The sequence below is a fragment of the Ursus arctos genome, unplaced genomic scaffold (genome assembly GCF_023065955.2).
Source record: "Ursus arctos isolate Adak ecotype North America unplaced genomic scaffold, UrsArc2.0 scaffold_36, whole genome shotgun sequence".
Classification (NCBI taxonomy): domain Eukaryota; kingdom Metazoa; phylum Chordata; class Mammalia; order Carnivora; family Ursidae; genus Ursus; species Ursus arctos.
This window is the reverse complement of record NW_026623050.1, coordinates 23,354,261-23,380,191: the sequence shown is the minus strand read 5'-3', so window position 1 is coordinate 23,380,191 and position 25,931 is coordinate 23,354,261. Positions and strand designations below refer to the sequence as shown.

Below are 25,931 nucleotides of genomic sequence, written 5' to 3'. Positions count from 1 at the left end.
TTTTAATTTGGCCTCCAAACCCTATTTACAGAGTAAACCACCTCGAGAAAGCTGCAGCTTTGCAATCTTACTGACACTATTCTTTTGGCAAATCAAAAGCACAGAAAGAGAAGCTTCAGAAAATTTCAGGCCATAACCTTTGACCCTTTAAAGGATGATCTGGTACCCCAGTTCCACACCAAGGGAAAAAAACCAAAACACTGATGAGGCGAGGTTTCAAATGCTTAGTCCCAGAATGTGACTTTAAAGGATTAGCCTCCCTATGCTGAGATTCAGATTCTGTCAAGGGCAGCCTACGTCTGAAACAAACACCGAAGTCTAGGAGGACCGGTAACTAACCTCCACATCAGAGGAGCCAAGAATGGCAAATGCGTGACTGCTTCCGTGATGCTGAAGTAAGAGAGTGGGCTTTGGAGTTGGACAGGTTTGGTTTTACATTTCAACATTGCCAGTAGCAGCGACCTTTTGCAAGTTGCATAATCTTTCAAGTTTCTGTTTAACTGTGACAGTATCGATCTCCTAAAACTGTTATGAGGATTAAGAAGAAGAAGATAAACAGTGCAATGTCTGATACATAGTAATAGCCTAATAAATGTGGAGTATGGTTGTTACAATAATGAGTAGTAACCCGTGAGCTCCCTGTTCTAAGGACTAGGACATTCAGTGGAATGCCAGGGTTCAGGGGCTACTATATTTCATCTACCTCATCACCGTGTATTTAGAGTGATTTATTTAGTGATGTTGGCCGTCCAAAGAAAAGTCCTCAAAAGAATGAAGCCGTCCTTGGAGGTCTCTGACTGGCTGAGTCAGGAGAGCATGAGACTCTTGATCTTGGGGTCCTAAGTTCAAGCCCTACAGTGGGCCTAGAGCTTACTTAAAAAAATGAAGACTCCTTTAAAGGTGACATGTTGGCCTTTGCCTGAGTTGACTGAAAGGTAACAGAATATGCCACCCCAAAATATGCCTCTTTGTATTATTTTGAGCTGATTGTTTTGAGAAACAGCAGACACAGGAGTTCTGAAAACAGAACAGAAATTACCCTTTTGTAATGGAAATTTAAATTTAAAAAGGAAATCTTCCTTTATCAGAAAAAGAATGACTAAATCACAAGAGAATCTTGTCAGTGGAGAAGACACCAACTTAAAGATTTTAATGTGCATAACAGACCTTACTTTACTATACTTTTCCTGGTTACTTCCTCTGGCTTGATCTCCACCCCCCCTCCACCCTCCCACCCCCACTCTTCTTTCGTCTTTATCTGAAATGGTATTTAAGCCTGAATTCTAAGCAACCTCTGAGAATTAATGCATCTTTCCCTATCTCCCAAGTGTACATGAGGTATACATTTTAATAAATGATTTTTTTCTTATTAATCTGTCTTATGTTACAGGGGCCTCAAGCTAAGAACTTACAAGGGTAGAAGGAAATTTATTTTTTCTTCCCTGACCCTGACGACTTTGTTGAAGGTGCCGACTTTTGTCTGGCTGACTCTTTGTACCCTGCTCCCGACTTATGCTTACTTTTAAAATGTAATGTCACAGCTTTAGTCCAAATATGGTCCTTCCTATGAAGGCTAGGTGCCTAGGTCTCCTGCTATATTTTATTCTTGATAAATGAATAACCAAACTAGTCTTCAAGGAGAACATGCCACAATTTCCAGTTTTAGAATTATTATATTATTCTATGTATTAAGTTTGCTTGTTGCACATTTTTCACTGTGGGTCATTCTGAGTCCAGATTTATCTCAGTCCTTATCACAGGGTCAGCATTATATTTGGAGAGAATAGAAAAATGTTTGCTTTTATGAGGCTGAAGTAGCCTTCTTAAGCTCCTTAATCAAAGCCTTTCTTAAAGTTCTTGGCTTGGTTCAAAAAAAAAGTTTCCCCTAGTCTATTACTAATTGTTACAATTTATTGAGTGTTTGTTATGTATCTCATACTTTGTATGCAGTATCTTTAAACTTTGTAACAAGGTATAAATTATTACATTTTAGAGATAAGAAAACAGGCTATGTAGTATTAACTTCCTCTAAGACTAGGGAGTACAAAAAAGGCCTGATTTTGCAGATTTCTACAGGTTTGAAACAGATGTGACTTCAAAAGTCCAGGGTCAGAATTTGAACACAGACCTGTCCTAGACTTGTATGTCCCCTTCCAGATATATTTGTGAACACAACCTCTGGAGTCAGACTCTTGGCTTCAAATCTCAGCTCCAATAAATTAATAGGTGCCTGCTTCATAAGATAATACAGAGTGAGGAAAGAGCCTGCAAGAGAAGGTGTGAAACAGGGAAGAACAATGCTGCTTACTCTAGTTTTGTTGAAGCTGCTGTTTCCTAAGCATCCTTCCATCAACCCTGGGAGAATGCAGGATGATGGCCACGGAAAATCAGAGGCAGGGGTAAAGGATTAGGAATTTTAGTTCCCTCTATCTACGTAACTCTTATGCTATAGGAGAAAGCCAATTCAATAACTCAATTTACTTATTTTACTTATTTAAAAGACAGGCAAGCAATACCTATGTAATGCAGATATCTTTAAAAATTCCTCTAAATAGATATTCAAGTTCATTTCAAGTGCCAGTGATCATGTAATGTGCCAAGAAAATCAAGATGAGTAAGATTTGACTCCTATTCTCAAAAGGCCCACAATCTAGTTTAAGTGCTGTAACAAGGGGAGGGCAACAAAACACTATGTGTAATGATTAATTCTGCTGAGAGGGCTGTGGGGGTCTAAGAAAACTGTCACCGAAATGTCACTCATTAGCCGGTTTGGGCATTAAATTGTTGGACAAAAACTTTACATTAGGGTTGGCGTGGTATAAAGATAAAGTGATTCCCTCTCAGCTCTTTCTAACTTAGTCTTGCAAGAAGATAAAAGTGTCAGATATAATGAACCTACCATCGGGATCAGGTAGTTAACTACTGTATGGTTTAGAGTTAATTGTTTTTTTGTTCACTGCCTCAGGTGGGTAAAAATCTGTCTTTATCAAGAGTTAGTCCAAGTATTCTAAGAGTTAATTCCAGGTAAATGTGAATCAATATGTCAATTCCCCATCTCTCCATTTCCCCACTTTGTAAGAAGTACCTTAATGAGATGAATATACATAGCGGGAAGACTGTTTGGTCTAAATATCAAAGTTTATTGAAATAAAATATAATCTATAATAAAAAATACTAAGGGTGTTATCACTGGTTACAGTTTTAAGTACATTAACAAAAAAATCCAACATTTTAATCCAAGAATGACACTATCCTTGTGGTACAATAACAAACATGAAATTAAATATTGAATAATACTGAATAATTCTGTCAGAAATATTTTATACTTTCCCATCTATGTTCAATATGCCTTTTTTAAGGAATATCCTCCAAAAGTGAAACTTTTGAAACTTGCTTAAGACATAGTTTTTAGAATTAAATAGTTTTAACATAATTAGCATTTAAAACCAATAACTTTTTCATAGAAATTCAGTTCAATTCTAAGTTGGGCAGATAGATGCTTTTAGGTGTCATTTGAAAATGTCTTTCAATGCTGTTCTGTATCGGTCTCTATAGTTGCTATTATTCTCAGATTGCAATTAAAGCTGGTCATAAAGCAAAATGAATGAATTAGAAGTAGAAAGGGTGTTAAGATTGCAAAGAAAAGGAGGAGGGAAGGGCAGGCACTCATACGTTATATATTTAAACTCTTTAAGAACTCTATTTCAGTCGGCCTATCTTGGCCTAACACAAGAGATCTAGGATATGTCACAGCAACTTCCTGACCCAAGTAGTCAGACGTGAAAGTGGAGGAAGAAAATCGGTTTCTTCTTACTACACTTAGAGATCACTTGCTCTGTAGTCATGATACTATTTCACTTGCTATTCCCCAAGATATGTGCCACATCCAATTATTCTGCACAATTCAAGGACAAAGACTCACATGCGCTAACTTTAGGAAATGACTTTCGGGTACCTCTACACGTGTCACACGTGAAGATTATCCCTTCTGCTGACTGCTGTGTAGCAGTCATACATCGGTCTTCTATCATCGTGTCCTACTTGTCATGTGTGGGTCTGTGAAAACAGTGGTGGTCATTTTACTGAGGAAAACTGATTTTTAACAAAAACCATTTTTCATATCCCCATCTTTAAAAATCTGTAGACCTATGATATCTCATGTACTCGGGAAAAGAAAAATGATTACCTCATACAACTAAGATGTAAGAAGGAATAAAAACTGACAAAATTGTGACGCACCAGACAGATCTTCCAAGATTAAATGCCAATCTTAGTCTTTAAATGTATTGTTAGTTAGAACTACTCTACAGGGTATTTAGTGATAATGCCCATTTGGACAGGTCACTGATTTGGGAATTGAAACGGGCAGTTTCCTGACTTCCTGTTTAAAGGTGTTAACTCCTAGACCCAAAGAAGCCAGCATCACCTTCAGAAGAATTTTGCTTTGTGCATCCTCTAATCTAGGAGGCATCTCTGCCTCTAAAGCACGATGTTGCAGTGAGGAAGGATATAAAGTTTTTAAAGTTAATGACAAATTATTAAGTGACTTGAAAAAAATTCTTAAAATTAGTATCAAATAAAGTAGATGCATTATAGAATAATAATAGAACTTTTTGTCTTTTAAATCTACAGAGATTTATAGTTTAGGTTTTGTATTTCTGCCGTGGTATTTCAATAGCTTATCTTGGGTAGTACCATGTTCTCAAAAATACCAAGTTATAGGCAGAGAAGTCTAAATCTCAGGACAACAGGACGAAGCTGAACTTGGTAATAGTTCAGCTATTGTTGAAGACTTTGGCCCAATTTTTTGAGTTTAATTTTTTTAGATCAGAAAAGTGAAATGAGAAACCAGGATACTTTATATGTAAAAATACATATGCATATTCACAATGTATTAAACTCCAATTTCTAACAGCAGAGACACTGGGATTAAGTAACAGATATGTGTGAATTAAAATTTAGATAGATCTTCAAAAGAAGTTCAAATTACCTGGGTCCTGCAGTCTGTTCCTCAGACTCCGTTATCTCTATTTTGCAGTTTTTTTTGGGCAAGAAGGCTTTGATTTTAAACTTTAGTTCGTTTTAAAGTGTTACCTGAGAAAAGTAACCTCAGTTCTTCATAAGATTTTCTCAGCAGCTATAGAAATGTTGGATATCAGTAAAAAACAAAACAAAACAAAAAACCACTATATTCCCAGAGAACCAAAGAACTCTGATTTTCAGTCACTTTCTAAAAGGAATTTATCTGCACATCATCAAATAACATTTTATACTAAAAAACAGAAATAATTCAAATAGCCCTAAAAATGACAGCACTTAACAGACCTAAATGAATTCCATCCATGCACAAAAGTTTACATACACGTATTAGTAACCTAATACCACTGTACTTTGTTCCATGAGAAAAAGGTAAAGAGAATCTAAATATTTAGATATATGAAAGATACTGGAAAAAATAGACTTTTAATGCTTCTTATACTCTCAAAATACTCTCAATTTTGATCAAAACACAAAAGCAACCACAAAATACATTTTAGGAAGTGATGACGCCATACTCAAAGACAAGATAATTCTACAAATTTTAACAGCATTAAAAAAACCGACTTTAAGAAATATTGTTATTGGGAAAAAGATGTGCACACTCAAGAACAAAAACTATAATATTTATGATTATTTAAGTAATATTCTGAGCTTATACTATGCCCTTGATTCAGGAGTGTAAAGCACTAAAAAAATGAGCATCTTTTACATATTTAGAATAAACTGAGGCACAGAAAGTTTGCCCCTAGAAAGATAAAAGCCAGATTTTTAGACTAAAACAGTTCAGACTTCCACATTTCCACATTTGTATTTCCTTAAAATACAAATTACGTACATCTTTAATGCTTCCATGTTATTTTATCAAGTATTAGTAAGTTTGCAATGATAGTTTAAGTTGTATGCCCAAGTACTGTATGATAGATAAAGCCTGTTAAGTTTTCCATCATATTTTAAAATAACTGGTATATTTAATTGGAAATTAAGTGAAATGTAATAATCGATTTGCTTTTTTGTTTAAAAGAGTTTTTTTTAAATAAATGAGTTTGAGGACAGTTCTGGAAATTCTTGCCTTGACTATTTCTCCAGTAGGACTTTACAGATATCTGCTTCATATGCCAACATTAATATAGGGACCATAACAATTCTTCCCTTAAATATCTATTTGACTTCTAGTCCTCTCTCCTCTCAAGATCTCTCTTAGTGACCTGAGCTGGTGATTCATAAAAACAAGTATTAAGGTTTTGTGAAAGTACAAAATGGTGAATGTTGGGTTCAGTCAACTAATCTCTGATACTGACTTGCTTAATTAGGCTAAGATCAAGAAGTATGAGGAAGAATTTGAAACATAATATGGGATAAGTTGCCAAATACTAGAAATATGAGACACAACAAAATATATTCCAAAACGTAATCCTAAACTTAAATCTATGCCTCATTCGACTGCAAAACTGACACCTTGAAACATGGAAGAAGTCACTTCACCCAGGCACACTGGACCAGCATATTACAGGAGCAGGCAATGCCAATTTTAGCTGCCTCAAACTGCTTAGTGTATGTATGTACCTATGTATGTGTGTGTATTCTTAAATGGTAATTCTTAAATTTGAGGGAAATTTCCCAGATTTCTTTAATAGAAGTCATGGATCCTTGCTTCAGAAATACACAGATACACACACACACACATGCACAATGCACACACACACATACACACACACACACACACACACAAATACTGTTAAATGTTGATAACCTACTGTAAAAACTGTAAATTACAGCATTGTTAATTCAATGGGATTACACATCAGGACAATTTTCATATTGGTAACAAAGACTGGTCACTAAACTGCAGAAATAGCCTTTGAAAGTATAAGAAAGTATAGTGACCATATCCACTCATTCACATCTCTTTTGCTGAATCTAATAGTGATTGGTTGATGCAAATGCATCCTTAATCTAGCCTATAAATATTAACAGCAAAAATGTTTAAATTCTAACTTCTGCTAGCAGTTCACGTAACAGTTTTCAAGTACTACAAAACACTGAAGGAAAGACTTGAATATACCACTATCGAATTCCAATGTACCCAAACCAGCAATGAAATGTCTGAATATATAATTTGTTGCCTTAAGCAAAATATAAGAAAATAAAAGACACAATAGCTCTAACCTTCAAGGATGGGAAACCAGTATCTCCAAGAAGTTTAAGAGAACTGAACATTTAATTTTTTTCCTCACAGTAATCAAAGCTAACATTTTATCATTATTACTCTTGGTATATTAAACTGAATTCCAGGAATGTAAGAAAGTCTGACTTGGAAATATTACATAGAAAAAAGGTTGAATTAACAAACACATTACATTTTTTAGTTATTTTTTATAAGTATACATTGACGTCTACTTATCTGATAGCAGCACTGCTGGTTTTGAGTGAGTTTTTTTTCTTCCAGAGGGAATGCAGAATGGCAGTATTATCTTTGGAACAAATTAAGAAGATAGTAACAAATAACAGAATAACTTTTACACATATATTTTTCAAGGGTAATAAATAGATAAGTATATAATTATGGAAAAATATGCCTCAAATATGCTTTTTAAAATTTCTCAGGATTTACCGTTTTGCTTTTTCCTATTAAAATATAATGCACTGTCACTACTATCTGTTCTAGGAAAAACAAACCCTGAGGTTTGAGTTTCCTCCTTCAACCAATAGAGTGATATCAAGAGTAAACTTGTACTAAGGTCAGCTTGCTTGAGCCAACAGAGAATTCTGTAGTACATCTGATTACTTTACCAATGTACACATATTCTAGGTTACTAACTAGAGACTCACCAAATATTTTGTATCAAAGTTTTATACCCTAAACAGATTCTCTGATGATTTATCATGCTAGCATAGGAAATCTGAAGGAATAAACAAATGGTATAATATAACCAGACATGCAATACAGAAGGACATGACAGAAAAGATATAGCTTGACCCTGGATTTCTCCCTTAGAATAATTCCTTCCATAAATAAGACTTTACTTTTTATTTTTACATATAGACTCATCCTATAAATAGTCTTGGATCATGGAGAATGTTAAAGACATAGCTTAAGAACACCAGACCACATTTTTTTGTAGTCTATTGTCACCCTAGGCCACAAGAACATTCTCCAAGTGGATGCTCAGGTTAGATTAAGAGGCTCTTAAACAAATTTACTGAGGCTGAGAATGTAAATCACATAACTACTTGCAGCAGCAATAGCCTTTTCAAAAATAACTAAAACAAACTTTTAAATATAAAGCATATAAAAAGGACTATTAAGGATAGTAGAAATACAGGAAAATATGTGTTGCCTCATAATAAAGTTCAATAAATATTTCTTTCTGAATCCTATAAACACTACAAGATGTTATAGGTCTATTTGGTTCCCATAAGTTAAAAAAATCCGATTGCTTTTACATAAATTCCTCCCAATTCTTATCAATTTTCAAAGAGTTTTATTAATGCTTTTTCACTAGACTCAGAGATTATTTCGAACTTCCTTTCAGAAATGTGCTTTTTTGTTGGCTTTAATAAGTATACTTAATTTTCCAGCAAATGAACATGATTTAAATTTTAAGGTTCAAGGTAATTCTAGAAAAAGGTAGACGTTGAACGATCTGCTTTTCCACATCCCATATTTACAAGGCCTAGCATCCACTGTGGTTTCCTTCCTTCCTACTCAGTTATCACACTATCAATAAATAGTAACTGTCGTACAAGTTACCTATATTAAGGATTTCAAAATTCCTCAAAATTTGACACTACAAAGTCATTAATATCTGATTTTGATAGAATATGAGTATTAGTGTTACGCAATTTTTTGCTACTGGAAAATAAATGCAAATTATTTTTTCTATCTAAATTAAACCCAAGCTCCATTATCAGTTCTCAAGACAATATCTAAAATGTACATTCCTAAAGAAAGGTAAAGCTGTTCAAGGGCTGAACTAGTCCAATTCAGGATTAAGGGTTATTTATTTCTGTTATTTTTTTGTCTTGGTTCTTTTGTGTTGTTGTTGTTTTTCATTTTACATCCCTACATTAAACCCCTGGTTTCTCTTGGATTAGATCATAATTTATCATTGTAAAAGTTAATTTCCGAAACCATTGTGCTAATATTTAGATTTCAGGAAGGAATCAGACAAAATAAGTTACCTCCATTCATTGTTAGAACAGAAGATAAAATAGCTTACTAACTGATAGGAGTTATGAATGTCACTATGACACAAAATTTGCTGTGATTTGCTTATTTGGCTACAAGTGCAGTATTTTTCATGAATGATAACACACAGCATTTCCAACTTGTAACATGAAACTCCAGCTCATAAAGAGTGTACTGTGTGACTTGAAAAAGTCTGATTGTAACTAAGTAACAACCTTTCCCCTGAAAAACATGAGCAAAATCCATTGGGAAATCAGGCACAGACGGTATTTATCGGTTTTTCTTCCTTTCCTCCTGTGGTTTTGTTTCTCAAGACATATAGACGCATCCAACAGAATCCAACACTTGTTACAAAATGACACAGCTATTTTTGTCCTTTTCTTTCTCTTTATCTTTTTCTCGAGGTTCCTTTCGTTTACGTTCACTATTCCCAGGTTGTCTTCTACTTGGAGAGGCTTGTGCTGGCTGGCTTTGCTTTAAGAAAAATAAACAGGAAGAAATTACCTCAACTTTCTAAGGTGCTTAATTATAGTTATCTAGAAGGAAAAACCACAAGAGTGAAAGGAATCATTAATGGAAAAGTTATTTGTACACAGAGTTGTTGTGTTACATGGTATCTGAGGAACTGCCTCTGTCATTTTGGACAGATCTAATTAATGTAGCCATTGTTCCAAGTAAATGGAATTTCAAACAAATAATGTATAGGATTATATTCCCTGAAACCTCAAATTCAAGAAATATTTGTGTTAAAGTTTAGAAAATGTTAAAGAAGGTGACGTTTGGTAAATTAAGTTCCCTAAGACCTCATTAAACTATAATAAACCTCATTATTATAATAAACAGATTTTAAAGGAGAAAAATGAAAATCCTGAGAACTTTGAGTGTGAAATAAGTGTATTCTGTGAAATAAGAGAACATAAGAGAATGTTTTTAGTGAAAAACTACTCATGACATGGTAGGTTTTAACTTTTAAGCTTGGAATAGTCAATGTTTGAACCAGAAATAGAAAATACTTAGTTTAATGGAGACATCTACGTTTAAAGTTTCATCAGACCTTAAAGTGCACCTTGTTTTCTTGTATACCCAAGTCAAATGAACCGTTCTGGCATGGTATAGTTAAACATAAAAGAAGTAAGTATTTTTTTCATTTAATAAAATGAGATTTAATATAAAGGAACCCACTTAATAGTCACATTTTCAGTGCTTAATACGTTTAACTAGGAAAAGTGGAAAGGTGCTAATAACCTTTGTTGAATACTTAGTACACGTCAGACACTGGGTTAAGTACTAACATTATTTGTTCTTATCCACAAATCTAAGAGTTAAGCATTATCTTTTATTTTCAAGATAGGGAAAATGGGGCTAAGAGAGGTAAAGGACTTTGTCCAAGGTGTTACAGCTAGCAAGGGGAGAGACAGAAGCAGGAAATACAATCCATGTCTATCTGGCTCTTTAAGTCTACATTCTTCCCAGCAGTACCTCATACCACCCTCTAATTGTTACAAAAGACTTTGTTCCCATTGGTTTATATTCTTTGGAGCTATTAACAATTTTAAAAATACATTTGATTCAATTGTACCAAAAATAATACTTAGAAATAAACTTAATCAAAGAGATGAACTCTGATGAAAGAAATTGAAGACAACACAAAGAAATGTAAAGACATTCCATGCTCATGGATTGGAAGAACAAATATTATTAAAATGTCTATACTACCCAAAGCAAGCTACAGATTTAATGCAATCCCTATCAAAATTTCAACAGCATTTTTCACAGAATTAGAACAAACAATCCTAAAATTTGCATGAAACCTTTACAAAAGACCTTAATGGCCAAAGCAATCTTGGAAAAGAGAAACAAAACTAGAGGTCTCATAATTCCAGACTTCAAGCTATATTACAGAGTTTTAGCAATCAAAACAGTATGATTCTGGGGCATTTGGCTGGCTCAGTCAGAAGAGCATGCCACTCTTCATCTCAGGGTCATGAGTTTGAGCCACACGTTTGGTGTAGAGATTACTTAAATTAAAAAAAAAACACAACAGTATGATACTGGCACAAAAATAGACATATACATTAATGGAACAGAATAGAAAAAACACAGAAATAAACCTACAGTTATATGGTCAACTAATCTTTGACAAATGAGGAAAGAATATGCAACAGGAAAAGGTCTCTTCAACAAATGATGCTGGGAAAACTGGACAGCTACATGCAAAAGAATGAAAATGGACCACTTTCTTACACCATACATAAAAATAAACTCAAAATGGATTAAGGACCTAAATGTGAGACCTGAAGCCATAAAAATACTAGAAGAGAGCACAGACAGTAATTTCTCTGACATCAGCCATAATAACATCTTTCTAGATATGTCTCCTGAGTCAAGGGAAACAAAAGCAAAAATAAACTATTGGGACTGCATCAAAATAAAAAGCTCTGCACAACAAAGGAAACAATAAAACTAAAAGACAACCTACTGAATAGGAAAAGATATTTGTAAATGACATATCTGATAAAGGGTTAGTATCCAAAATATATAAAGAACTTCTACAACTCAACACCAAGAAAACAAATAATCCAATTAAAAATGGACTGAAGGGGTGCCTGGGTGGCTCAGTCAGTTGGGCGTCTGACTCTTGGTTCGGCTCAGATTGTGGTCTCAGTCGTGGGATCGAGCCCCACGTTGGACTCTGTACTCAGGGCAGAGTCTGCTTTGGATCCTCTCTCCCTCTCCCTCCCGCTCACTTCCTCTCCCTTAAGTAAATAAATAAAAAATTAAAAAAAAAAGTTAAAAATGGGCAGAAGACATAAACAGGCATTTCTCCAAAGAAGACATACAGATGGCCAACAGAGACATGAAAAGATACTCCACATCAGTCATCATCAGGGAAATACAAATCAAAACCACAATGAGGTATCATCTCACATCTGTCAGAATGGCTAAATTCAAAAACATAAGAAACAGCAAGTGTTGGCAAGGATGTGGAGAAAAAGGAACCCTCACGTGCTGGTGGGAATGCAAACTGATGCAGCTACTGTGGAAAACAGTACGGAGGTTCCTCAAAAAATTAAAAATAGAACTACCATATGACCCAGCAATTACACTACTGGGTATTTACCCAAAGAATACAAAATACTAATTCAAAGGGATACATGCACTCCTATGTTTACTGCAGCATTATTTATAATAGCCAAATTATGACAGTAACCTAAGTGTCCACTGACAGATGAATGGATAAGAATACGTGGTATATACACGATGGAATATTACTCAGCCATGAAAAAGAATGAAATCTTGCCATTTGCAACAACATGGATGGAGCTAGAGAGTATAATACTAAGTGAAATAAGCCAGTCAGAGAAAGACAAATACTGTATTATTTCACTCATACGAAAAATTTAAGAAACAAAACAAAGGGGGAAAAAAAAGAGAGACAAATTGAAAAGTCGACTCTTAATTATAGAGAACAAACAGATGCTTCCCAGAGGGGAGGTGGATGGAGGGGGGGTAATGGGGGGAATAGTGAAGGGGATTAAAAGTACACTTAGCTTCACAAGCACTGAGTAATGTATAAAATTGTTAAATCACTATGTTGTACACCTGAAACTAATATAACACTGTATGTTAACTACACTGGAATTAAAATTAAAAAAAAAAAAACAAAAAACTGAAGGGGCGCCTGGGTGGCTCAGTCGGTTAAGCTTCGACTCTTGATCTCAGCTCAGGTCCTGATCTCAGGGTCGTGAGTTCAAGCCCCGCGTTGGGCTCCACACTGGGCGTGGAGCCTACTTAAAAAACAAAACAAACAAAACAAAAAACAAAACTGAAAAATCTTGCCATCAGAAACTCAGGAAAAATAATTTCACTAAATGAGAAATACATTAAGATAATCACAAACTTTGACAATGCCATAAAACCTATGGGTGCTAAAATGCTAACATAATTGAAGAGTCAATACCTAATTTAAAAATATTTATCTCAGAACAAATGTCTTTGTTGCTAAAGTGATCATGGTATCTAAGAATCCGAACACTAGAGCTTACCTGGGCCTGTGTAGAAGCAGAAGCAGCAGCTGCTGCTGCTTGTTCCTGCTCCTGATAATATTGAGAAGCCCGTCTATCCTCCTCTTCTTGGAGTTTCTTTGCTAGTTCCAAATCACTGATTCCTTCAGGTATTTGTTCCCAATTGATCTCTTGGCTCTGCTGTTCTTGTTGTAGAGATAATGCCATAAGGTAGTCCTAAGAAATTAAATTATAGCCATCTTTAGCTATGAGATTTTACTCAAGAACTGAGGAGTATAAATCCAGAGGTTATACCTACAGAACTATGAGAAAGGCTTTTTAAAAACATACCAGAGTTTAAATATAAAAACTAAAGTTACCTAAGTATTTCTGTTTGAGTGCTATAATTTCAAGGATGCTGCCATTGTTCTAAATATTCTTGGAATTCATTATTTCTAGAACTAGCATATAAGGCATTCAAGAAAGCTTTAACTCACCTCAAAAACAAAATCAACCTCCCCCCGCCCCCAGCCCTGCAAAACTCCCCCTAGGGGCATCTGGCTGGCTTTGTCTAGAGCATGTAACTCTTGATCTTGGGGTCATGAGTTCAAGCCCCACATTGGGCGTAGAGCCTACTTTAAAAACAAAAAAACCAAAATAAACCTCCCCCTATTTATGAAAGAAACATGTCTGTAGAAACTTGAGACAGAATTAAAAAGTGTAAATGAGAAAGTTAAAAATACCGTATCATCATACAAAGATAACTATTGTTATCAACTGATACATATCCACCTAGTTTTTTCTACATTCACATACAAACTCAAACACATTTTCCAACCCCCACTAAATGTCATAAGTTTTGTTTAAAAAAAAAATCATAAGAATTTTCGAAATCATGTATTAAATGTTCTTCCAAAACATGATTTTTAAAACCAACATAGTTGCCCATCATACAGCGATACTCAATTACTTAACCACCTCCTCCTTCCTCCCATAAACACCGCCAATTATTTCCTATGAGAAAATGTGATGCATCTTTGAAGGTTATATTATCTAACATCACACCCACGTTTATTAAGAATTAGTACTGAATGGAACTTGACTATTCTGTGCATCTCCCCCAAACTATCCTCAAAATAAGAGAATGTTAATTAGCCACAGAGGATATAAAAAAAGGTTGTAGCCTATGAAGACTTTGTACTACCTAGCACGAATATGTTACTAATAGGAAGAATTTGTCATTCAAATTTTTCTGCTCACTTCTTTAAACTGCTCTTTGCCAAGTCCCATAGTCTTAAATCCACTCTTTCCTTGCACCTTTCACAGACACTATGCTATATCTTTTTTTCTCAGCATCTTACACCTTTACTACTGTAGCAATCTATTGGTTTACCTTCATTCCCTCTGCTCTGATATTTTCTACATGCAGTGTTAGAAAAATCTTGCATGTTTCTCTCAAGTAATATTTTTTAAATGCCCCTATAAAGCTTCTGAAGGAAAATGAGCATGTATTTGTTATAGCTATTTGAATACTTAACTTCCAAAAGTCCTAGAAAGATCAGCATTTGTTTGAATCGCATATTCTTCCGTGTGCTCATAGCTTACTATTCAAAGTGCCATTATAGAACTTAACATACACTTACTAGTTGGTCAAATATTTGCCTCTTTGTTAGACTGTAGAATTTTTCAGGACAGGACTAAATGATTTATCTTAGAGTCTCCAGGACCTTGTTAATAGTGCCAGGAACACAACTACTCAATGAATATTGGCTAAATGAACAGTCTCTATGTACTTAAATCGTTATCAGTATCAGAAACACGTATATTTCCGCCTCAGTCGAGGAAGAAGTCACATCATTGTTATACTTCCAGTAATAAATACGCTTGTGGCTCTAAGACTGCCCACCTATAGCAGGCAAAGATCTCACCTGTCTCAGTTCTAAATGAGAATTCCACTCATTAGTGCAGCTCTTGCTCTAAGTGTCTGCTTGCCCTGAACTCTAAGGCTTAGAATACCCACCCACTTTTTTACCCTCTCTTAGTTTTCTACTTTTTCTGACTAGCCAAAATATATCTCTAATCTGTGCTCAGCTCATCTCTACCACCATGGCTAAGCCATTGTCACCTCCTGCTTGAATTGCTAGTCTCTGTTTATACCTGTGCATTCTTCACATAGTAGCCTTTCAAAAAGGTAAAGTAGATCATCTCACTTCCACGTTTAACACTTGGCATAGCTTTCCTATTACAGTTTAGAATAGAGTTCAAACTGTACCAGGGCCTTCACATTTCAATATAATCTGGCCTTCTGAACCAAAGTGTATAATCAATGTATAATATGTCAAATGATCACTTACTGATTCAGGAAACGTCAGGAATATCACAAAATAAATCTTTAGTTCAAAATTCACATTTGAAAGGAACGAGCATTTTATTTTTTATTCTGTTAAAAAGATTTTATTTATTTATTTGAGAGAGCAAGCAAGAGCAGGGGGAGGGGCAGAGGGTCAAGCAGACTCCATGCGGGGCTCTATCCCAGGACCCTGAGATCAGGACCTGAGCCAAAGTCAGACGCTTAACTGACTGAGTCACCCAGGTGCCCCGAAAGCAAGAGCATTTTAAACTATATGAAGAAGACAAATTTACCTGATCTATCTGATCTTGCTGTCCTCTGTATACGGTTTCAGGATCTGAAGGAGGCCGCAGATGGAATTCTGAGTCACAGAAATTTCCATCACCATCTACATTGTGTAGGCTTTCCCAAACAACTTTTTCTTCAGTAAGAAACCCCTGGTCTGTTACCAGCAAATACAGTAGACCCTTAATAAGATAGAAAAAGGACTGTTAAATTGCCCAAAACTAATTAACACTTAAGGGAAATTTTATTACCTGTATGTTTAAAGCATATTACTTATTCCTACTAGTTAGATATAATAAATAGTAGGCAAAGTAGACACCTTATTTGTTCACTGAATTAGGTCTATCTGGCTTTGAATATAGTTTATAATTGGTATACTGCAGTATAACGAGAAGTAGGAAGCTGCTGGCAGGCTCAACTACTACATGACTCATAAATAAGCCTTTGGGGGTTTACAATCTCATTTCATAATATAGAAATATACTATACAAATTCCTTAAACACATATCAGATAACAAGACACAGCCACAATAAAATGATATAACACTACCTGTTTATTAAATAAAAAATTGAGCCCATATGACTAATTCAATCCATACCAATTTTTTCTTTTTCTGCTAGCACCATTAGCTGCTCTTTATGTACCAACAGTACTTTATACTTGTTTCTATTGGTGCATCGAATCACACTGTGCCATGATGTGTTTCCCTGCCTCATTCCCAAACTATATTTTTAAATCTAGTTAAATCTAGTAAGGTGCATCATAAAATTGAAGCCTAATATTTACTGAATCAACTAATGAATTAAGTTGTATTTATAGTCACTACCACAGAATTTAGTACCGACCTCTAATTTTTCATATGCATTAGCTCTAACTCGTTATATGTAAAGCGTCCCTACTATACCATATAAGGTTTATAAGCCATTTTTTCTTCAGATCTGCCAAAGATATGACGTTCATTTACTTGCTCAGGGTTCCCACTGGTTAGTACAGTATTTCTGGTTGCACAAGATTCATGTTTCTCATGTTCTCTCATCACAATCTTAATAATTAAGAATAAGAAATTCCTTTACAAAGTTTCATGGTAGGGTTAGAGAAATCACTGAATAGAACTACAACTATGTGGTAAACTAATATTTAGCAAAGCAGGAAAGAATATCTAATGGAAAAAAGACAGTCTCTTCAACAAACAGTGTTGGGAAAACTGGATAGCAACACACAGAAGAATGAAACTGGAACACTTTCTTACACCATACACAAAAATAAATTCAAAACGGTTGAGAGACCTAAATGTAAGACCTGAAACCATAAAAATACTAAAGGAGAACACAGGCAGTAACCTCTATGACATCGGCCTTAGCAACTTCTTACTAGATACATCTCCTGAGGCAAGGGAAACAAAAGCAAAAATAAACTACTGGGACTTCATCAAGATAAAAATCTTCTGCACAATGAAGGATACAATCAACAAAACTAAAGGCAACATTTGGGACAGGGGAAGATATTTGTAAATGCCATCTGGGACAAAGGGTTAGTATCCAAAGTATATAAAGAACTTGTACAACTCAACATCCAAAAAACCCAAATAATCCAGTTAAAAAATGAACATTTTTCCAAAGAAGAAATACAGACAGCTAACAGACACATGAAAAGATGCTCAACATCACTCATCATCAGGGAAATGCAAATCAAAACTATGATGAGGTATCACCTCACACCCGTAAATATGGCTACAATTAACAACACAGGAGATGCTGGCGAGGATGCAGAGAAAGGGGAATCCTCTTACATTGTTGGTGGGAAAGCAAACTGGTGCAGCCACTCTGGAAAACAGTATGGAGGTTGCTCAAAAAGTTAAAAATAGAGCTAGCCTATGACCCAGCAATTGCACTACTGGGTATTTACCCAAATGACACAGAAGCACTGATTTGAAGGGATACATGCACCCCTATGTTTATAGCAGCAGCATCCACAACAGCCAAATTATGGAAAGAGGCCAAATGTCCATTGACTGATGAATGGATAAAGAAGTTGTGATACACACACACACACACACACACACACACACACACACAGAGGAATATTACTGAGCCATAAAAAGGAATGAAATCTTGCCATTTACAATGACAAGAAATCATTGAAGAAACTCTGAAGCTTTAAAAAACCAAGTAACTGGGGAGCCTGGGTGGCTCAGTTGGTTAAGCGTCTGCCTTCAGCTCAGGTCATGTCCCAGGGTCCTGGGACTGAATCCTGCATTGGGCTTCCTGCTCAGCGGGGAGTCTGCTTCTCCCTCTGTACCCTCCCCCCCACTCATGTGCATTCTCCCTCTCTCTGACACAAAAATAAATAAAATCTTCAAAAAAAAAAAAAAAAAAAGGAATAGTTTTGCTTTTATCTCCTAGAACTTTTGCTACATTATCTAGTCAAAGCATTCTTTTCTAAGCCTTGAATCTTCTTCCTAAAATCTTACTCACCAGCCTCTAAATACTAATTTCAAAAAAATAACTAATAAAGGATGCATATATGAAATTCTTAAATTAGGTATTAATGTATAAAATGTATATAAATTATTTAGTATTATATGAAAATAATATATTGGATAATTTTTTATAAACTGGGCAACTGGATCACCAAATCAGAATGAAAAACTTTTTTTTTTTTAAGATTTTATTTATTTATTTGACAGAGAGAAACAGCCAGCGAGAGAGGGAACACAAGCAGGGGGAGTGGGAGAGGAAGGAGCAGGCTCCCAGTGGAGGAGCCTGATGTGGGGCTCGATCCCAGAACTCCAGGATCACGCCCTGAGCTGAAGGCAGAGGCTTAACGACTGAGCCACCCAGGCGCCCCTGAAAAACTATTCTATCTAAAATACCCTGATAGGGGCACCTGGGTGGCTCAGTTTGTTAAGCATCTGCCTTTGGCTCAGGCCATGACCCTGGGGTCCTGGGATGGAGTCCTGTGTTGGGTTCCTTGCTCAGTGGGGAGTCTGCTTCTCCCACTCCCTCTGCCCCCTCCCCCTTGCTCATGCTCTCTCTCTCTCATTAAGTCTTCAAAAAATAAATAAATAAAATACCCTGATAAATTAGTCCTATACAGAGTATGAGTTACCTGTATTAACAACATACATGACAATATCATCACAATTTGTAAACTGTTAAAATAGAAAACTTGTCAAATGTATAAAAAAATTAATTATGTAATTCCAGCCTTTAAATATGGAGGAAAGTACTGCCCAAATATTTTTGGTTGATTAGCTTGGATTCAAATTACTTAATGTCTTTGGACCTCAGTTTTCTTTTCTTTATTATAAAGTGATATAGAGGCAGTTCAACCAGAGAATTTCTAAGATATTTTATAAATTAGAAGATCAATTTTACTTCTACTTAACAAGCAAGCATCTCTCTCAGCTACAAATAGCTTTCTTATCCATCCAGAGAGGCAGAGCTATTGAGTGTGGGCTTCAAAGTCATATTGGAGCTGCTAACAAACTGAATGGTCTTGGGCAAGTTACTTAGTGCCTGTAAGCCTGTTCGTTCAGTTGTAGAGTGGTAGTAATAATATCCACTCCCCATAGGGAAGCTGTGAAAATTAAATGAGACAATGCATGTTAAGTGTTTAACACAATGCAAGGCACATAATGTTTAATGAATATAAAATACTATATTTATGAATACTACTACCTAAATCTATCTCAGTTTCTGTATCTATTGCCTTTTCCTGCCTCCTATTTAGAAGAAAAAGATGAATCTCTCTGCCTACACTATGGAATCTATCACTTGTCTTAGTCTGTTTCTACATTCTATATTCCTCACCCCTGCCACCTCTTAATGTAACAATTTCTGATGTATCCACCACCTCTGAAAAATAACTACATTAAATAATACTAAAATAACTGAACTTTTACTTAAATGTAGCCTTCTGTGGGGGGAAAAATCCCAATATAGTCTTGGTCAAAGAGAAAAGAGAACAGATTTATTTAAAATGGACTTAGCACTTATTTAGAACTAGTATCTCCCTCTAAACTACTTTTCACTTCTAATACCTACATGAAAAGTAAAAATGCAAACAAACAAAAGCCAACCTCAAAAACCCTGGTTTTGAATATACTCCAGAGAAATGTGAGTAATTAAAGCCAAGAGGTAGAAGAAACAGTTATGACATGGATAGAAAGGCTGACATGGATAAGGGATGATTAAGAAGTCATGAATAGAAACAACAACAAAAAAAGGGTGTCATGATGGGGAGACAGCTACACAGATGTCATGATATAATCCAAAGTTCTAGAAGCTAAGTGATGTGCCAGGCAATTTACAGTTTACCCTACTAAAAAGAAAGCAGAAGTATTAGAGAATGGAGAAGGATCATAAGAATAAAATGGAGTAACTCGGGGCGCCTGGGTGGCACAGCGGTTAAGCGTCTGCCTTCGGCTCAGGGCGTGATCCCGGCAATCTGGGATCGAGCCCCACATCAGGCTCCTCCGCTAGGAGCCTGCTTCTTCCTCTCCCACTCCCCCTGCTTGTGTTCCCTCTCTCGCTGGCTGTCTCTATCTCTGTCAAATAAATAAATAAAATCTTTTTTAAAAAAAGAATAAAATGGAGTAACTAGATCTTAGACATAGAATTATATATATAACAATCTAACAGTCATGAACATATAGATAATATGAGAAGCAAAACAGACCTACAAGGTCTTTCCTAGAAATAGACCTATAAGGGTAGTTTATTTATAACTCATTTTTTTACTTTCAAATTTCCTGCCTGGATAAAAAACTCACCTCGCTAGCTGGAACCACAGGAATGGCCCTGAAAGCATCTGTTCTCTCACTAGGATCTCCTCCCTGCTGCTTTCAGATCCTAATCTAGTTATGTTGATGCACAAATCTCAAAGGATCATGTATTCATTATGGAATTGCCAAGATAATCGGCCCGGTTTAATTATACAAGATTAAGTGGAAGTACATGGAGCAAGGTAACATAAGTGACAGCAGAAATTGGTATATATATTTGTTCCTGATGGACAGACGAGGGATGAAGAGTTTAAAAAAGGATTCATGGAGGGTGCTATTAGCTAGCAAGAGCTGGACTTGATTATTTTCCTAGCGATGAGAAGAAACAGCACAGGTCCTTGTCCAGGGGTTAGTAACGATAAATCACAAAACTAGGAATGGCAGGAGGACTTTCCAATAACAGGAAGTCAATTAATATCTATGGTTAGGGAAAATATCATGAGAGGCTGTGCAATCAAAACCATAGATCATGCTAAGTTAGGTAGTTGAGAAGTGTGAGGTCGACTGGTAGCTATTATTCAGGGGGAACAAAGTCAATTTGACTAACACAACAATTGTGACTTTGTAATGGCAGGAAGCCTAATAAAAAGTCTATGAAGATGGAACCATAAAGTCAGTAAAGAGAGAATACTTTGTCCAGGTACAGGTTTTAGAAATATCTATAATCTTCAGTGCTTTACAGAGAGTCATCAAAAAGTCTAACGTAACAGAGAATTTGCCTCTGCCTCTATTCAGTGTCTAAAGAGAGGTGTTAGAACAAAGATGAGTACTGGAGAACATTATAATAGACATATACCTTCCCTTTGGTCAAATAAAAGTCCATAGCTCATATACCTCTAGAGTTTCAAAAGATTTTAAATGAAAAAAGACTTCTACACATAAATTAGAGTTTAGAAAGTTCCTAAAGAAATAATACAACCAATAAGGAAACTGTAAATGACCTTTCCTAGGTAATCCTTTGTCCTGCCAACATGGACTTCCTCCTTGTAGGTCTTGGTCCTGGGATGATAATGGCATATGATATGACATGGGTATCAGAAAGCATAAAGATCCTTTCTGCAAAGCACATAAAGATAAGCCCCACAAATAAAAATACAATTATAGACACATATGATATTATCAATTTACTATTTATATAAATAATTTAATATTACATAATTTATTATTATAGGGTACTAGTTATAGACACCATTTATCTTAGTAGCAAGTATTCTATGTTAAATTTATTTTTTGTTGAAGTATATCTGGAATTCTATGGGATGAACTGTATTTATACTATAGGTATTCCAAAGAATTCACAGGGGTAGGAAGATGGGAAATAAAGTAATCATTAAATATGAATACATAAAATGACCCTAAAATCTCAGGGGTCTTCAAAAGTGAAATGTAATGAAGACCTAATATAGTGTTAAAGTAGCCATATCTTGTTTGAAAAAGCAGCTTTATAGTTTTTCCTTACTTATATCCTTATTAGATTACAGATTCCCTGGGGCTCCAATTTTTAAAGAACTACAGAAACTCTTCACAACCAGAAATTAGTGGTAGAGAAGAACAGTTTTAATGCTGAACAGGTTTAATAGAACCAGGGCACAATCTTATATCCAATTTCCTTACCAAGCAAATGGATACCATGTTGGAGGAACGCCTTCCCTAAACTTTATTAAGTATTCTTTTAGGGCTTCTAGCTCTACACCAACAGCCAAAGAAATGTTACAGATTTTGCTGTAAATCAGTTAATCAGCCACTGGGTCAATGAGGAGGGAAAGTGTCTCTGACTCTTATATATAAGAATGTACTCATTGGGGTGCCTGGGTGGCTCAGTCCATTAGGCGTCAGACTCTTGGTTTCAGTTTAGGTCATGAACTCTCAGGGTCATGGGATCAAGCCCCTCTGTGGCCACCTCAGTGATCAGTGGGGAGTCTGCTAGAGATTCTCCTTCCCTTTCCATCTCCCTCTATGCCTCCTCCTGCTCACGCACTTTCTCTTTAAAATAAATAAATAAATCTTAAAGGAAAAAAACCCCCAGAATGCTCTTATTAAAAAAAAAAAAAAAGAATGTACTCATTAAGTATTCTGCCTGACGTAAAGCAATGTCTTATTTACAGACCCTCAGGATTGGATAGGTCAATGGGAATACAGGAAATAGGACGGAGAGGATTGTAATGGGGCATAAATAAATAGTTCACAGGCCTACAAGATCCCTGGAAAACACAAGATTTGCATCATATTAAATGGAGTTACTTCACCAAATATAATGCATGTTCCTTGATTAGACCCTGGTTTGAACAAATCATCTATAAAACAATGTGGGGGACAAATGGGAAACTTGAATATGGCTTGGGTATTAGATGATATTAAAAATTATAGTTAATTTTGTTAGATGCAGTAATGGTACTGTGATTTGAAAGGAATATGTTCTTGTTTAGAGATGCATATTGAAGTATAAGCAAAAATACAAAAACAGATGAAAACAGTAAATATCAAAATTGTTGAAAGTTATGAGTATAATAGGCACACATTAAACTAGTCTCATTACTTTTCTCTAAGTTTGCAGTTTTTCATAATAAAAAACAAAAAAGTGGTGTTACTGTTTCAGTTTATTGGCCACTACAATAAACAACGGAAACTAAGCACTTCTCTCAGTGACTGACCACCAAGATAGTTGTTCCCATTTGTCCCTTCTATAAAAATAGGATTACCTTAGTGAAGAATGAAGAATGATGTTCCTAAACTCCTTTGGTTTTCTATTCTTTATTGCACCCACTTAAAGTCCCAACTCTAGAATAACAAGCTAGCTCCTTTTGCCATGCCTATACCCTGATGAATACTTTTGCAGAAAAAAATCAATATATAATTAATACTTATTATTATTATTATTAATAATTAGTATATTAATGTAATTATTACCTTCTTAATTTCTCTAATTAGAACTTTCTCCCACATGCTGTAAAGACTATTTCAAACTACCCCCTTCAAATCTGTTACCAAACTACTCAATCTTAGTAAATGATCTTGTCTTCCAAATAATAATAGAAACTAGAAGCATTTAAACAGTAGCTTTCTCTACTTTCTGCCATCAAATCTATAAATTAGCTGTATTCATAGTCTACTCTTTCCCTCCTTTACAACGAAGAGGTCTCTTTTTCAATCAAGGGTTAATCCCCTTTGCCTGTGAAAATTTCTATCCTTTCTCACCTTCTCAGGAGCCTTCTATCAATTATCTTCTCTCCTGAATCTTCAACCTTTCTCTCTCTATTGAGTCACGTTTCAATACTGAAACATGATCAAGTCTCTCATATTAAAAAACAAAAAAACTCTTCTGGATTCCATACTCCACTACAGCTATGAGCCATTATGTCTATGCCCCCCTCACAGGCAGTTTCAAACAGTTTCCTATCATCTGTTTCTAGTTCCTGACTTCCCCTTCCTAATCAATTCAAATTGAGTTTTTTCTGCTTCCACCATTCTCTAAAAGATACAATGAAATCCGTATCACGTCTCCCCCCAGTGTTCTCATCTTCTCAACAGCCTTTAACAACTGAGATCTCCAGTCTTCTTGAAATACTCTCTCCCTGTTGTCTTACACGATACCATATTCTTTAGATTTTCCTTTTCTTCTTTTCTTTCTCAGTCTCCTTTGCTTGTTCATACTCCTTTAGTTGACCCTTAAATACTGGCACTCCTTAAACCTCTGTCCTAAGTCTTGTCTTTTCTCCTCCTTCTTTATTTTCCTTGCAAATCTTCTCCTCTCCCCAAATTACCATTTATACACAAAAATTACTCCAGTCCTGAACATTTACCCCACATCTCCACTTGGAGGTGTGCCTCAGAAGCAGCTCTAACAGTTCCAAGGCTGATTTCATGCTATTTGTCTTCTCTTCAGTGTTCTCGGTGTCAATAAAGAGCACCACCATTTATCCAGTTCTTCATGCTCAGAGCCCAGAAACCATTCTTTCTTAGTTTTTACATCTTAATCACCAAATCTGGTAGATTATACCTCCTAAATGTCTATGGGCTCTTTCTACTCTCCATTTCTTTACCATCCTAGTCCAAGTCACTGTAACATCTTATTTGGCCCCCGTAAGAGTCTCCTAACTAAATCCACAACCACATTTGCCCAAAAGTCCAAAGCACCTTCATGTTGTACAAAGGGATCAGGGAGATAACACAACACCTTGGATACACTGTTTTGCCACAGAATTAAGGTTTACTGAGAAAAACGCGGAAGCAGAGAAACAGCAGAATGCACCCATTTTCTGACTTATCATTCTCTCACAGAAATGTATACTTTGTCCAGAAACAGACACAGGGTAGAAAGTGCTTGAGGAGAGGTACCCGTTCCCCAACCACGAAAGAATATTGGCAATACCTAGCTGACTAGTAAAGGACTTCTGGTCAGGGATATGGCCTTCACAGAAAAGAGAACATCTACAGTTTAGCCTGGGGCGGTTGCATAACAACGACCAATGACAGCCAGAGATCTTGTTTTCCCATTGAACTATCTCACCCCTGCTGAGCCTCCCCTCCCCCCAGAAAAAAAGAAAAGAAGAAAAAAAGAAAACAAAAAGAACCACTGGGCCATCAGGAAACCAAGGTGTGTTTCTCCTCTTAACTCAAGACTCTACAAGATCTGGTACCTGCCTATCTTTTTAGTCTTGTATCATGCCTCTTAATTTCAATGCTTCAACCACACAGGCCTTATTTTAATTTCTTAAGAACTTAATTTCTTAAGAATTTCTTAAGTTCTTTCCCTTCTCAGGGCCTTTGCACACACATGTTCTATCTGCTTAGTTAATCCTTTTTTTGCTAACTGATTAAACTCCTAAAAGATTCATTTTTCAAGTCTCAGGTTTTTTTTAATTTTTAAAAAGATTTTATTTATTTATTTGAGAGAGCGAGAGAGCACAAGCAGGGGGAGTGGCAGGCAGAGGGAAAGGCAGAAGCAGGCTCCCCACTGAGCAAGAAGCCTGATGTTGGCTGGATCGCAGGACCCCGAGATCATGACCAGAGCTGAAGGCAGACACTTAACCGACTGAGCCACCCAGGTGCCCCCAAGTCTCAGTTTAAATGTTACCTTCCCAAGAAATCTTTCCTGACATCCCAGCTAGGTTACAAGTCCCAATAAAAGCACTCACAGCATGTTTACGTACCCTTTACAGCGTGTATCCCGACAGAAATAAGAACGATTTGTATAATTATTTAACATGTTTCTTGTCAAATTCGGGGGTCCTTAAATGGTAGGAGCCTATCCACCTAGCTTGCTCAGGCTGTAGTCC

General features: G+C 35.9%; 1 protein-coding gene across 6 annotated transcripts in view; it reads right to left on the bottom strand.

Annotated features, from left to right (window-relative positions):
- Positions 1-3,119: 3,119 nt before the first annotated feature.
- MINDY2 (MINDY lysine 48 deubiquitinase 2) overlaps positions 3,120-25,931 on the bottom strand; it is a 76,198-nt gene continuing 53,386 nt past the window's right edge. For 2 of the 6 annotated variants that reach the window (XM_026518582.4, XM_026518580.4), the window contains 3 exons: positions 15,877-16,050; positions 13,276-13,470; positions 3,120-9,703 (listed from right to left, as the gene is read on the bottom strand). In XM_026518582.4, coding sequence (XP_026374367.1) covers positions 9,578-9,703; positions 13,276-13,470; positions 15,877-16,050 — 495 coding nt within the window. In that variant the 3' untranslated portion in view covers positions 3,120-9,577. Of the gene's footprint in view, positions 9,704-10,367; positions 13,021-13,275; positions 13,471-15,876; positions 16,051-21,596; positions 21,712-25,931 lie in introns of those variants that run through there. The other 4 variants (XM_057306277.1, XM_057306279.1, XM_057306278.1 and 1 more) reach the window with 3 other exon arrangements.